General features: G+C 44.2%; 1 protein-coding gene across 6 annotated transcripts in view; it reads left to right on the top strand.

Moving 5' to 3' along the window:
* SOX6 (SRY-box transcription factor 6) overlaps window positions 1-15,751 on the top strand; it is a 650,335-nt gene that overhangs the window by 438,321 nt on the left and 196,263 nt on the right. For all 6 annotated transcript variants that reach the window (XM_073550751.1, XM_073550747.1, XM_073550750.1 and 3 more), the window contains 2 exons: window positions 931-1,103; window positions 8,577-8,645. In XM_073550751.1, the coding sequence (XP_073406852.1) occupies window positions 931-1,103; window positions 8,577-8,645 (242 nt within the window). The remainder of the gene's footprint in view (window positions 1-930; window positions 1,104-8,576; window positions 8,646-15,751) is intronic.

Genomic DNA, 15,751 nt, shown 5'->3' with positions numbered 1-15,751 from the left:
TCAGTTATATTATACAGAGGAGACATCACCGCTCTCCAGATATCAGTTATATTATACAGAGGAGACATCACCGCTCCCCAGATATCAGTTATATTATACAGAGGAGACATCACCGCTCCCCAGATATCAGTTATATTATACAGAGGAGACATCACCGCTCCCCAGATATCAGTTATATTATACAGAGGAGACATCGCCGCTCCCCAGATATCAGTTATATTATACAGAGGTGACATCGCCGCTCCCCAGATATCAGTTATATTATACAGAGGAGACATCACCGCTCCCCAGATATCAGTTATATTATACAGAGGAGACATCACCGCTCCCCAGATATCAGTTATATTATACAGAGGAGACATCACCGCTCCCCAGATATCAGTTATATTATACAGAGGAGACATCGCCGCTCCCCAGATATCAGTTATATTATACAGAGGTGACATCACCGCTCCCCAGATATCAGTTATATTATACAGAGGTGACATCGCCGCTCCCCAGATATCAGTTATATTATACAGAGGAGACATCGCCGCTCCCCAGATATCAGTTATATTATACAGAGGTGACATCACCGCTCCCCAGATATCAGTTATATTATACAGAGGTGACATCACCGCTCCCCAGATATCAGTTATATTATACAGAGGAGACATCACCGCTCTCCAGATATCAGTTATATTATACAGAGGAGACATCGCCGCTCCCCAGATATCAGTTATATTATACAGAGGTGACATCACCGCTCCCCAGATATCAGTTATATTATACAGAGGAGACATCGCCGCTCTCCAGATATCAGTGATATTATACAGCGGTGACATCGTACAGATTTTACGGTTATTATTGTTATGTCTTCCATCAGATATATTTCTCGTGTTTTTATATCTGTCATTTCCGAAGCTTTTCTGGATTTTGCCTTCTGTGCAGGAACGCCAGAGAGCCTAGCAGAAAAAGAACGACAACTTTCCACCATGATAACGCAGCTGATCAGCCTCCGAGAACAGCTTTTGGCTGCACACGATGAGCAGAAGAAATTGGCGGCTTCCCAAATAGAAAAGCAGCGACAGCAAATGGACCTGGCGCGACAACAACAAGAACAAGTGAGTGACCCCAATGTGAGAGGTGTGCTCCCAAATCCAGAACTGTCCTTACCCCAAGTCACCCCATGTGTTCAGTCCGAGGGTCAGTGTCCATCATGGGGAGTTGGGCAGGATCTGCCCTGGATTCTTCTCCAGCCAAGGCAGAATGGGTTAATCAGGGCCCCACCGCAGCCTCCTGTCAATCTCCACACCATTTCTGCTTGGTTTTTCACTTTCTTTTCATCTCTCTGTAAACGTTACACAATGTCTTATGGGAAACCAAATGTATAGAGACGATATTTTATTCCTGCGCCTCGCGTCTCGCAGAACCGTCATCTCCAACAACAATGCCTGCAAACAACGGGCCCCTGAGCATTAGATCACACAGACCTCAAATTAATGTGCATTTTTTAAGAATTTGACATTATTACCAGAATTATCTTTTAATTTAAAAAGTATTTTTGCGCAGGGCACGCTCCGCTGCCTGTAATGAGATGGCGCGGTTTATGGGGATGCGGGATGTGACCACGTGCAGGAAGACGGCGGCTGATCCCCAAAAGATGGGAGTTGTGGAGTGAGGATGTGGCCCCAGCATCCAGAGACCAGCCACTAATTAACTATTGACACTTGTGAATAAGCCAGCACAAATTAATCTTGACACATTTGCAGACGAGTGATATCTTACAGCGAACACTTAGTAATTATATTTCAAAATGAAAATTAAATGACACTTATAACTAGGTTGTTCTGTTCAATGAAGCGAGCATGTCGCCCATCCAGCAGGCACATAAAGCCGCAGCCACCACTCCACAGCAGAAGCCAGCGACCGCCAGCGCACCACCGGGAGAAAGCGAGGGCGACTGTCATATCTGGAGGTTATATCAGTGCTGGAGCGAAATAAGAGGCTGATATCAGTCACATATGGTGTAATGTCTGGAGGTTATATCAGTACTGGAGCGTTATAAGAGGGGCTGATATCAGTCACATATGGTGTAATGTCTGGAGGTTATATCAGTACTGGAGCGTTATAAGAGGGGCTGATATCAGTCACATATGGTGTAATGTCTGGAGGTTATATCAGTACTGGTGCGTTATAAGAGAGGCTGATATCAGTCACATATGGTGTAATGTCTGGGGGTTATATCAGTCCTGGAGCGTTATAAGAGGGGCTGATATCAGTCACATGGTGTAATGTCTGGAGGTTATATCAGTACTGGAGCGTTATAAGAGGGGCTGATATCAGTCACATATGGTGTAATGTCTGGAGGTTATATCAGTACTGGAGCGTTATAAGAGGGGCTGATATCAGTCACATATGGTGTAATGTCTGGAGGTTATATCAGTACTGGAGCGTTATAAGAGGGGCTGATATCAGTCACATAGGATGTAATGTCTGGGGGTTATGTCAGTCCTGGAGCGTTATAAGAGGGGCTGATATCAGTCACATATGGTGTAATATCTGGAGGTTATGTCAGTACTGGAGCGTTATAAGAGGGGCTGATATCAGTCACATAGGATGTTGTTATGAATGAGTCACCGTAGGAGGCAAAAACAGAAATACAAGCTAAGTCCAGAAAACCAGAGAAGTTGGCAACTATCAGATTGCAGACCCCTGAACCTATCAACACAACTAGCAGTAGCCGTGGGGGGTTCCTACGATGCCCTAGACCCCTCGATCACAGCCGGAGAATTAAATAGGCCTAAAGAAAGAAAGGGGAAATCTAAACTGCCCCAGAGCAGACCCCAAAGCAATAGGCAGCCCCCAACATATGACGGTGAAGCAAGATGAAAACACTAACACAGACAGAAAGATAGACTGAGCAAAGACGGGGCCCAAAACTATCTAGATAGGAAAGGACAGGAAGGCTGCTGTCTGCAATCTGCCAAAACCCTATCAAAGACATAAGCCAACAAGCTGATATGAAAAAGGCCCTGAAGCAGCTAGGCTTCAAAAACTAAATCAGCACTCAGGTATTTTCAGAAGACAGAGCTAAAGGAATTCAGCACACCCCAGCAGGGAATGGCAGAAATCCAGAAAAACAAAGCAAAACAAAGTCAAAGCACCAATGCAAAAGGCCGAGCAGCAAACTTAGCTTTAGAGGAGCAGGAATTCAGACTGGTCTCCAAGGATCCCACAGAGAAATCACCCGCAGGGCAGAAGGTCGTCGGCAACCTTATATCCAGTCAGTAACTCCACTCAGCCAGGCATCATCATCAGCCTCAGGTGTTTGATAATCAGGCTCACTACCTTTCTTTACCAGAAGAGGGAGTTCCTCGGGCCTCAGTAATGAAGGGGAAAATGAACTCACAACAGGATGTAATGTCTGGGGGTTATGTCAGTCCTGGAGCGTTATAAGAGGGGCTGATATCAGTCACATATGGTGTAATGTCTGGAGGTTATATCAGTACTGGAGCGTTATAAGAGGGGCTGATATCAGTCACATATGGTGTAATGTCTGGAGGTTATGTCAGTATTGGAGCGTTATAAGAGGGGCTGATATCAGTTACATATGATGTAATGTCTGGAGGTTATATCAGTACTGGAGCATTATAAGAGAGGCTGATATCAGTCACATATGGTGTAATGTCTGGAGGTTATGTCAGTATTGGAGCGTTATAAGAGGGGCTGATATCAGTTACATATGGTGTAATGTCTGGAGGTTATATCAGTACTGGAGCGTTATAAGAGGGGCTGATATCAGTCACATATGGTGTAATGTCTGGAGGTTATGTCAGTATTGGAGCGTTATAAGAGGGGCTGATATCAGTCACATATGGTGTAATGTCTGGGGGTTATATCAGTACTGGAGCGTTATAAGAGGGGCTGATATCAGTTACGTAGGATCTAATGTCTGGGGGTTATATCAGTACTGGAGCGTAATGAAGCAGTTAGCACATGGTCACAGCACTGAGCTCTGGTGTCGGGGTCGGATGCAGTGGGGTCCTGGTGTGCTGCTGTTGGGGGTCTGATGTCCGGTACGGGCTACCGTCAGATGGTGACAGTGTCGCAGTGACTGGAGGACACATCAGCCTCTACGTCTGCGCTGTGGTTGTGCTTTTACAGCTGTTTCTTACGCTCAGTTGTTGTCCGTGCATCGGTGGCATTTTGTAAGCGTTTTATGCAGATTTGTCTCGTTTCCAGCTGCCAATCGGAAGTTTTTCGTGAGTGTGATGGAGCGATGCCGCTGATCTGTGATACAATCTCCTCAGGCAATCGCTACATTATTCATTGTGTAATTGATGTCACATCTAGTGTGTGATAATCGAGCTTTACTGCTCCACATGGCTGACAGCCGCCCAGTGCTAGGCCCTGGACACTCAGGGTACACGGCTGCTGTGAGGGGACGACTCTTACAGGGGATTTTATAAGTGATCACAGACCCCAACAGGAACAGGAAGGTCAGTCAGGTCCAACAATATAGTCCGAATATATACACCATACGTGTATATCAGCCCCTCTTATAACGCTCCAGTACTGATATAACCTCCAGACATTACACCATATGTGACTGATATCAGCCCCTCTTATAACACTCCAGTACTGATATAACCCCCAGACATTACATCATATGTGACTTATATCAGGCCCTCTTATAACGCTCCAGTACTGATATAACCTCCAGACATTACATCATATGTGACTGATATCAGCTCCTCTTATAACGCTCCAGTACTGATATAACCTCCAGACATTACACCATATGTGACTGATATCAGCCCCTCTTATAACGCTCCAGTACTGATATAACCCCTAGACATTACACCATATGTGACTGATATCAGCCCCTCTTATAACGCTCCAGTACTGATATAACCCCTAGACATTACATCATATGTGACTGACATCAGCCCCTCTTATAACGCTCCAGTACTGATATAACCCCTAGACATTACACCATATGTGACTGATATCAGCCCCTCTTATAACGCTCCAGTACTGATATAACCTCCAGACATTACATCATATGTGACTGACATCAGCCCCTCTTATAACGCTCCAGTACTGATATAACCCCTAGACATTACACCATATGTGACTGATATCAGCCCCTCTTATAACGCTCCAGTACTGATATAACCCCTAGACATTACTCCATATGTGACTGATATCAGGCCCTCTTATAACGCTCCAGTACTGATATAACCTCCAGACATTACATCATATGTGACTGATATCAGCTCCTCTTATAACGCTCCAGTACTGATATAACCCCTAGACATTACACCATATGTGACTGATATCAGCCCCTCTTATAACGCTTCAGTACTGATATAACCTCCAGACATTACATCATATGTGACTGATATCAGCTCCTCTTATAACGCTCCAGTACTGATATAACCCCTAGACATTACACCATGTGACTGATATCAGCCCCTCTTATAACGCTCCAGTACTGATATAACCTCCAGACATTACATCATGTGACTGATATCAGCCCCTCTTATAACGCTCCAGTACTGATATAACCTCCAGACATTACACCATATGTGACTGATATCAGCCCCTCTTATAACGCTCCAGTACTGATATAACCTCCAGACATTACACCATATGTGACTGATATCAGCCCCTCTTATAACGCTCCAGTACTGATATAACCCCCAGACATTTCACCATATGTGACTGATATCAGCCCCTCTTATAACGCTCCAGTACTGATATAACCTCCAGACATTACACCATATGTGACTGATATCAGCCCCTCTTATAACGCTCCAGTACTGATATAACCTCCAGACATTACACCATATGTGACTGATATCAGCCCCTCTTATAACGCTCCAGTACTGATATAACCTCCAGACATTACACCATATGTGACTGATATCAGCCCCTCTTATATCGCTCCAGTACTGATATAACCCCCAAACATTACACATATGTGACTGATATCAGCCTATTATAACGCTCTATTAATAATAATAATGATGATGATAATAATAATAATAATAATAAATTTTATTTCTATGGCGCCGACATATTCCGCAGCACTTTACATTTCAGAGGGGATTTGTACAGACAATAGACATTACAGCATAACAATAATCACATAGATCATAACAGATACCAAGAGGATTGAGGGCCCTGCTCGCAAGCTTACAGTCTATGAGGAAAGAGGGAGACACGAAAGGTGGGTGATAACAGTTGCCCTGATTGTATGGACCATTCATAATGTTAAGTGTGTAACAGTACAGACACAGAGGGCTAATGGATGCATAAAGCATGTGGGAACATGATGCGGGGAACCTGGTTATGGTAAAACTTTTGGCTGTGCCACACAGGGATAGATTAGGTTAATGTGTTGAGGCGGTAGGCCAGTCTGAATAAACGCGGTTTCAGGGCTCGCTTAAAATTGTGGGGATTGGGGACTAATCGCATTGACCTGGGAAGTGCATTCCAAAGAATTGGCGCAGCACGTGTCAAGTCTTGGAGATCGGAGGTTCTGATTATTGAGGATGCTAACCTCAGGTCATCAGCAGAACGGAGGGCGTGGGTAGGGTGGTGTACTGAAACAAGGGAGGAGATGTAGGGTGGTGCTGAGCCATGGAGGGCTTTATGGGTGAGGGTAATAAGTTTGTACTGGATTCTGGAGTGGATGGGTAGCCAGTGTAATGACTGGCACAAGGTAGAGGCATCGGTGTAACGATTGGTGAGGAATATGATCCTGGCTGCAGCATTCAGGACAGATTGGAGAGGGGAGAGTTTGGTAAGAGGGAGACCGATTAGAAGAGAGTTACAATAGTCGAGACGAGAATGAATAAGAGAAACAGTAAGAGTTTTTGCAGACTCAAAAGTAAGAAAAGGTCGAATTCTAGAAATGTTTTTGAGCTGCAGATAACAAGAGTGAGCCAGTGATCGAATGTGGGGGGCAAAGGAAAGCTCGGAGTCACGTATGACCCCAAGACAGCGGGCATGTTGCTGGGGAGTAATAGTGGAGCCACACACGGAAATGGCAATGTCGGGTATAGGTACATTAGTAGCGGAAGGAAACACAAGGAGTTCAGTCTTTGACAGGTTCAGTTTCAGATATAGTGAGGACATGATATTAGACACAGCGTTTAGACAATCGCCGGTGTTTTCTAGAAAGGCTGGCGTGATGTCAGGAAAAGTAGCGTATAATTGGGTGTCATCAGCATAGAGATGGTACTGGAAACCAAATCTAATGATTGTCTGACCAATAGGGGCAGTGTACAAGGAGAAGAGGAGGGGGCCTAGAACGGATCCTTGAGGGACCCCAACAGTAAGGGGAAGATGAGAGGAGGAGGAGCCGGCAAAAGATACAGTAAAGGAGCGGTCAGAGAGATAGGAGGAGAACCAGGAGAGAACGGTGTCCTTGAGGCCAATGGAACGGAGCATAGTGAGGAGGAGCTGATGATCCACAGTGTCGAATGCTGCAGAGAGATCCAAGAGAATTAGCATGGAGTAGTGACCATTAGATTTAGCTGTTAGTAGATCATTAGAGACTTTAGTGAAGGCAGTTTCAGTAGAGTGTAAGGAGCGGAAACCGGATTGGAGAGGGTCGAGAAGAGAGTTATTGGAGAGATAGCGGATAAGACGAGAGTGGACCAGGCGTTCCAGGAGTTTAGAGATAAAGGGAAGATTAGAGACAGGTCTATAGTTAGCGGCACAGTTTTGGTCGAGGGATGGTTTTTTAAGTAGTGGATGTATGATGAGATGCTTAAATGAGGAGGGAAAGATACCAGAAGAGAGAGAGAGAGAGAGGTTAAATATTTTAGTTAGGTGAGTGGTGACAGCAGGGGAAAGGGACTGGAGGAGATGTGACGGAAATGGGTCACTGGTGCAAGTGGTTGGGCAAGAAGATGCAAGGAGCCTGCTTACTTCTTCGTCTGTGACTGGTTCAAAATCAGAGAGTGAGCTAGATGCAGTGGGGGAGGGAGGACAGTGCATGGTATGAGGTGACTGGGAGATAATTTCCTGTCGTATCTAGTCAATTACTGATATAACCTCCAGACATTACACCATATATGACTGATATCAGCCCCTCTTATAACGCTCCAGTACTGATATAACCCCCAGACATTACACCATATGTGACTGATATCAGCCCCTCTTATAATGCTCCAGTACGGTGGCTCAGTGGTTAGCACTGCAGCCTTGCAGCGCTGGGGTCCTGGGTTCAAACCCCACCTAAGCCAACATCTGCCAGGAGTTTGTATGCTCTCCCCATGTTTGCGTGGATTTCCTCTGCGTTTTCCGGTTTCCTCCCACACTCCAGAGACATACTGATAGGGAGTGTAGATTGTGAGCCCCATCGGGGACAAGGATGATGATATTGCCTGTACAGCGCTGTGGAATTAGAGATGAAGATTATTAAATAACCTGCAGACATTACATCATCTGTGAATTTTATCAGCCTCTTCTTATCATTTATTTGGAGGCCAAAAAACTAATAGCTCCCAGTAGTGGTGGATCCCATCATGTGTATGGCATGAGAATGTGACTAATGGTCGCTTCTCTTCTATGTACAGATCGCAAGGCAACAGCAACAACTACTGCAACAGCAGCACAAGATCAACATCCTGCAGCAGCAGATCCAGGTAGGTACAAGAGGGAAAATGTACACTACCGTTCAAAAGTTTAGGGTCACTTAGAAATGTCCTTATTTTTTTAAAGAAAAGCACCGTTTTTTCCAATGAAGCTAACATTAAATGATTCAGAAATACACTATACATTGTTAATGTGGTAAATGACTATTCTAGCTGCAAACGTCTGGTTTATAATGCAATTTCTTCATAGGTGTATAGAGGCCCATTTCCAACAACCGTCACTCCAGTGTTCTTATGGTGCTTTGTGTTTGCTAACTGTGTAAGAAGGCTAATGGATGGTTAGAATACCCTTGAAAACCCTTGTGCAAGTATGTTAGCACAGCTGAAAACAGTTTGGCTGATTAGAGAAACTATAAACCTGACCTGCCTTTTGAGCTAGTTGAGACAATGGAGCATTACATTTGTTGGTTCCATTAAACTCTCAAAATGGCCAGAAAAAAAGAACTTTCGTGTGAAACTTGACTGTCTATTCTTGTTCTTAAAAATGAAGGCTATTCCATGTGAGAAATCGCCAAGAAACTGACGATTTCCTACAACGGTGTGTACTACTCCCTTCAGAGGAGAGCACAAACAGGCTCTAACCAGAGTAGAGAGAGAAGTGGGAGGCCCCGCTGCACAACTGAGCAACAAGACAAGTACATTAGAGTCTGTAGTTTGAGAAATCGACGCCTCACAGGTCCTCAAGTGGCAGCTTCATTAAATAGTACACTCAAAACGCCAGAGTCAACGTCTACAGTGAAGAGGCGACTCCGGGATGCTGGTCTTCAGGGCAGAGTGGCAAAGAAAAAGCCATATCTGAGACTGGCTAATAAAAGGAAAAGATTAATATGGGCAAAAGAACATAGACATTGGACAGAGGAAGATTGGAAAAAAGTGTTATGAACAGACGAATCCAAGTTTGAGGTGTTTGGATCACACTGAAGAACATTTGTGAGACACAGAACAACTGAAAAGATGCTGGAAGAGTGCCTGACGCCATCTGTCAAGCATGGTGGAGGTAATGTGATGGTCTGGGGTTGCTTTGGGGCTGGTAAAGTGGGAGATTTGTACAAGGTAAAAGGGATTTTGAATAACGAAGGCTATCACTCCATTTTGCAATGCTATGCCAGACCCTGTGGACAGCGTTTGATTGGAGCCAATTTCATCCTACAACAGGACAATGACACAAAGCACACCTCCAAATTATGCCAGAACTATTTAGGGAAGAAGCCGGCAGCTGGTATTCTATCTGTGATGGGAGTGGCCAGCGCAGTCACCAAATCTCAACCCCATTGAGCTGTTGTGGGAGCAGCTTGACCGTATGGTACCAAAAAGTGCCCATCAAGCTAAACCGACATGTGGGAGGGGCTTCTGGAAGCATGGGGGGAAATATCTCCAGATTACCGCAGCAAATTACCTGCTACAATGCCAAAGGTCTGCAAAGCTGGAATTGCTGCAAAGGAGCATTCTGTGAAGAAAGCAAAGTCTGAAGGAGAAAATTATTATTTCAAGTAAAAATCTTTTTTCGAACCTTGTCAATGTCTGGACGAGATTTTACATTCATTTGGCAACTCGTGATTAATAAAACTATGAGTTTTCATGGAAAACACAAAATTGTCTGGGTGACCCCAAACTTGTGAACGGTAGTGTACATCTGTATAATTTTTACCAACGGGGATATAATCAATGAGTAGTAAAGACTACAACACCTAGAAGGTCACCTATCCATCACCAGAGATCAGAGGTGACATCAGTGAGAATGTCTCCTATCCATCACCAGAGATCAGAGGTGACATCACTGAGAATGTCTCCTATCCATCACTAGAGATCAGCGGTGACATCACTGAGAATGCCTCCTATCCATCACCAGAGATCAGAGGTGACATCAGTGAGAATGTCTCCTATCCATCACTAGAGATCAGAGGTGACATCACTGAGAATGTCTCCTATCCATCACCAGAGATCAGAGGTGACATCACTGAGAATGTCTCCTATCCATCACTAGAGATCAGCGGTGACATCACTGAGAATGCCTCCTATCCATCACTAGAGATCAGAGGTGACATCACTGAGAATGCCTCCTCTCCATCACTAGAGATCAGCGGTGAAATCACTGAGAATGCCTCCTATCCATCACTAGAGATCAGAGGTGACATCATTGAGAATGCCTCCTATCCATCACCAGAGATCAGCGGTGACATCACTGAGAATGCCTCCTATCCATCACCAGAGATCAGCGGTGACATCACTGAGAATGCCTCCTATCCATCACCAGAGATCAGAGGTGACATCACTGAGAATGTCTCCTATCCATCACCAGAGATCAGCGGTGACATCACTGAGAATGCCTCCTATCCATCACTAGAGATCACAGGTGACATCACTGAGAATGTCTCCTATCCATCACTAGAGATCAGCAGTGACATCACTGAGAATGTCTCCTATCCATCACTAGAGATCAGCGGTGACATCACTGAGAATGCCTCCTATCCATCACCAGAGATCAGCGGTGACATCACTGAGAATGCCTCCTATCCATCACCAGAGATCAGCGGTGACATCACTGAGAATGCCTCCTATCCATCACTAGAGATCACAGGTGACATCGCTGAGAATGTCTCCTATCCATCACTAGAGATCAGCAGTGACATCACTGAGAATGTCTCCTATCCATCACTAGAGATCAGCGGTGACATCACTGAGAATGCCTCCTATCCATCACCAGAGATCAGCGGTGACATCACTGAGAATGCCTCCTATCCATCACCAGAGATCAGCGGTGACATCACTGAGAATGCCTCCTATCCATCACTAGAGATCAGCGGTGACATCACTGAGAATGCCTCCTATCCATCACCAGAGATCAGCGGTGACATCACTGAGAATGCCTCCTATCCATCACCAGAGATCAGAGGTGACATCACTGAGAATGCCTCCTATCCATCACTAGAGATCAGAGGTGACATCACTGAGAATGCCTCCTGTCCATCACCAGAGATCAGCGGTGACATCACTGAGAATGCCTCCTATCCATCACCAGAGATCAGAGGTGACATCACTGAGAATGTCTCCTATCCATCACCAGAGATCAGCGGTGACATCACTGAGAATGCCTCCTATCCATCACTGGAGATCAGACATGTAGACGGGATGGTGTTTGTATGCAGCCTTCTTTCTATTTGGCGCCGTTGGTCGCTCTTGTGGTTACAGTGTAAATGAAAGTGTAATATAATATAATGTTGTAAGGAGTTGAATATAAGTAGATTTGTGTTATGTGAATGTGTCAGGTGTGAGCAGTAGTCTGACAGATCGGCGCAATGCATGGTACTTACCCTCTTGTATGGCGGTAATTACCTAGTATAGAACAGAAAAATTTATTGCTATAGCAACGACTGAGTTATACGGATTCTCTTATATGGATTAGGCTATAAATAATACCGCCCCAAATACCCATGGACTTTAACGCAAAGATGAAAACTGGAGGTAAAAATGGTGAAATCACTCAGTAGTAATAATATGGCTACTTCTGCCTAACAATTTATCTGTAAGTGTTTCATTTAGTATAGTGGTAGATACAATGGCGGTCAGAGAACTACGCAGATTAACTGGCAACTTTTACATTTATGCTATGACAATGGATTAGGAGTTCTCTGTAGCAAATTTATATATCTATTATCCATGTATCATGTACAGGGGATATAAAAAGTCTACACGCTAAATACTAGCAATAAGAATCATTGCAGAACTTTTTCCACCTTTAATGTTGCCCATAATCTGTACAAATCCATTGAAAAATAAAATGAATTTTTTTATGGGGAAAATAAAAATGTGGAAACTAAAATGAAGGGGTTCCATAAGTGTAGACACCCTCCTTTAATTGAGGCAGTGGATTTGCTCAGAATCAGCTGATCATATATACAGTTGTGGCCAAAAGTATTGACACCCCTGCAATTCTGTCAGATAATACTCAGTTTCTTCCTGAAAATGATTACAAACACAAATTCTTTGGTATTATTATCTTCATTTAATTTGTCTTAAATGAAAAAACACAAAAAGAATTGTCCTAAAGCCAAATTGGATAGAATTCCACACCAAACATAAAAAAGAGGGTGGACAAAAGTATTGGCACTGTTCGAAAAATCATGTGATGCTTCTCTAATTTGTGTAATTAACAGCACCTGTAACTTACCTGTGGCACCTAACAGGTGTTGGCAATAACTAAGTCACACTTGCAGCCAGGTGACATGGATTAAAGTTGACTCAACCTCTGTCCTGTGTCCTTGTGTGCACCACATTGAGCATGGAGGAAAGAAAGAAGACCAAAGAACTGTCTGAGGACTTGAGAAACCAAATTGTGAGGAAGCATGAGCAATCTCAAGGCTACAAGTCCATCTCCAAAGACCTGAATGTTCCTGTGTCTACCGTGCGCAGTGTCATCAAGAAGTTTAAAGCCCATGGCACTGTGGCTAACCTCCCTAGATGTGGACGAAAAAGAAAAATTGACAAGGGATTTCAACGCAAGATTGTGCGGATGTTGGATAAAGAACCTCGACTAACATTCAAACAAGTTCAAGCTGCCCTGCAGTCCGAGGATACAACAGTGTCAACACGTACTGTTGTGAGTTCATTTTCCCCTTCACCATTGAGGTCTGATGAACGCCCTCTTCTGGTGAAGGAAGGTAGTGAGGCTGATTGCAAAGCACCTGAGCAGAATGATGATGACTGTGTGACTGGGATTGCTGACAAGATATAAGGAAGCCGATGCCCTTCTGCCTTGCGGGTGATTACTCTGAGGGATTCTTGGAGACAAGTCTGATTTCTGCTTCTCAAAAGCTAAGTTTTCTGCTCTACTTTTTGCATTTGTGTTTTGGTTTTGTTTTGCCTTGTTTTTCTGGATTTCTGCCTTTCCCGGCTGGGTGAGCTGATTTCCTTTTTGCTCTGTCTTCAGATAATACCTGAGTACTGATATAGACTTTTTGAAGCCTAGCGTCTTCAGGGCTTTTTTCCCTATCAGTCTGTTGGCTCTTGTTTTTGAGAGGGTTTTGGCGGATTGCAGACAGCAGCTTTTCTATTCTGTCCTATTTAGTTAGCTTGGGCCCCATCATTTGCTCAGCCTATCTTTCTATCTGTGTGAGTGTTTTTTCATCTTGCTTCACCGTCATTATATGTTGGGGGCTGCCTATTGCTTTGGGGTCTGCTCTGGGGCAGTTTAGATTTCCCTTTCTGTCTTTAGGCTATGTAGTTCTCCGGCTGTGATCGAGGGGTCTAGGGCACCGTAGGAACCCCCCACGGCTACTGCTAATTGTTGTTGTTAGGTTCAGGGGTCTGCAATCCGATAGCTGCCAACTTCTCTGGTTTTCTGGACTTAGCTAGTATTTCTGTTTTTGCCTCCTACGGTGACTCATTCATAACACCGTACTATCCGTCAGCGTCTGAATCAAAAGGGACTTTATGGTAGGAGACCCAGGAAGACCCCACTTCTTACCCCGAGACATAAAAAAGCCAGGCTGGAATTTGCCAAAACTTACCTGAAAAAGCCTAAAACGTTTTGGAAGAATGTTCTCAGGTCAGATGAGACAAAAGTAGAGCTTTTTGGGCAAAGGCATCAACATATAGTTTACAGGAGAAAAAAAAGAGGCATTCAAAGAAAAGAACACGGTCCCTACAGTCAAACATGGTGGAGGTTCCCTGATGTTTTGGGGTTGTTTTGCTGCCGCTGGCACTGGACTGCTTGAACGTGTGCATGGCATTATGAAGTCTGAAGACTACCAACAAACTTTGCAGCATAATGTAGGGTCCAGTGTGAGAAATCTGGGTCTCCCTTAGAGGTCATGGGTCTTCCAGCAGGACAATGACCCAAAACACACTTCAGAAAGCACTAGAAAATGGTTTGAGAGAAAGCACTGCAGACTTCTAAGGTGGCCAGCAATGAGTCCAGACCTGAATCCCATAGAACACCTGTGGAGAGATCTAAAAATGGCAGTTTGGAGAAGGCACCCTTCAAATATCAGGGACCTGGAGCAGTTTGCCAAAGAAGAATGGTCTAAAATTCCAGCAGAGCATTGTAAGAAACTCATTGATGGTTACCAGAAGCGGTTGGTTGCAGTTATTTTGGCTAAAGGTTGTGCAACCAAGTATTAGGCTGAGGGTGCCAATACTTTTGTCTAGCCCAATTTTGGAGTTTTGTGTGAAATGATCAATGTTTTGCTTTTTGCTTCATTCTCTTTTGTGTTTTTTCATTTAAGACAAATTAAATGAAGATAATAATACCAAAGAATTTGTGTTTGCAATCATTTTCAGGAAGAAACTGAGTATTATCTGACAGAATTGCAGGGGTGTCAATACTTTTGGCCACAACTGTACCTTCATATTACATAGTAGTCAGTGCTCGGCCGCCATCATTTACAGCGATTCTGATTTACCCCAGAGAAATTTACGCTGCTGTAGGAGGATTTTCCTGACATTTTTTGGTTCATAAACAGCTGACAACACAGCAAAGGATCTCACTGTGGAAAGTTGTCAGTCAGAAGGAGAAGGTACAAAATCAGTTCTCATGATTTTGATTTACCATGGACACTGTGAAGACAGAATCAAGAAGGGGCTGAAATGTGTTGGAATGGTGACATTACCTAGACCAAAAAAAACTGAGCAGACAAATTATTTGTGCTGGAGGTTACCAAGAGGCTGACTGCAATATCAAAGGAGCTGCAGGAGTGTCTTGCTAGCCCTGGTAGTGTCCAGCATGTGACAACAGTCTCCTGTATTCTTCATTTGTCCAGCCTATGAGGTTGGGGGAGAGACAAGCCTTTTCTTAATCAGAACATCCAAGCAAGACTGTTTTACCAAAACCGTCTGCACATGTGGGGAACATGTTATGTCTGATGAGACCGAAGGTTAACCTTTTGGCAATCATTCCAAATGGTGCAAAGCTGACACTGTACGTCACCAGAAGATCACCATCCCCACAGTGAGGTATAGTGGGGGCAGCATTGTGCTCTGGAGCTGGTTTTCAGGAGCTCGAACTGGGGCTTTAGTCAACAGGGTGGGGGAATTATGGACAGTCCAGATATCAGTCAGTTTTACGAAAAAACCTCCAGGCTTCTGCTAAAAAGATGAAT

The sequence above is a fragment of the Dendrobates tinctorius genome, unplaced genomic scaffold (assembly GCF_039654945.1).
Source record: "Dendrobates tinctorius isolate UK_male_01 unplaced genomic scaffold, ASM3965494v1 ptg000168l, whole genome shotgun sequence".
NCBI classification, from domain to species: Eukaryota; Metazoa; Chordata; class Amphibia; order Anura; family Dendrobatidae; genus Dendrobates; species Dendrobates tinctorius.
This window is presented reverse-complemented; position numbering and strand designations above follow the sequence as displayed.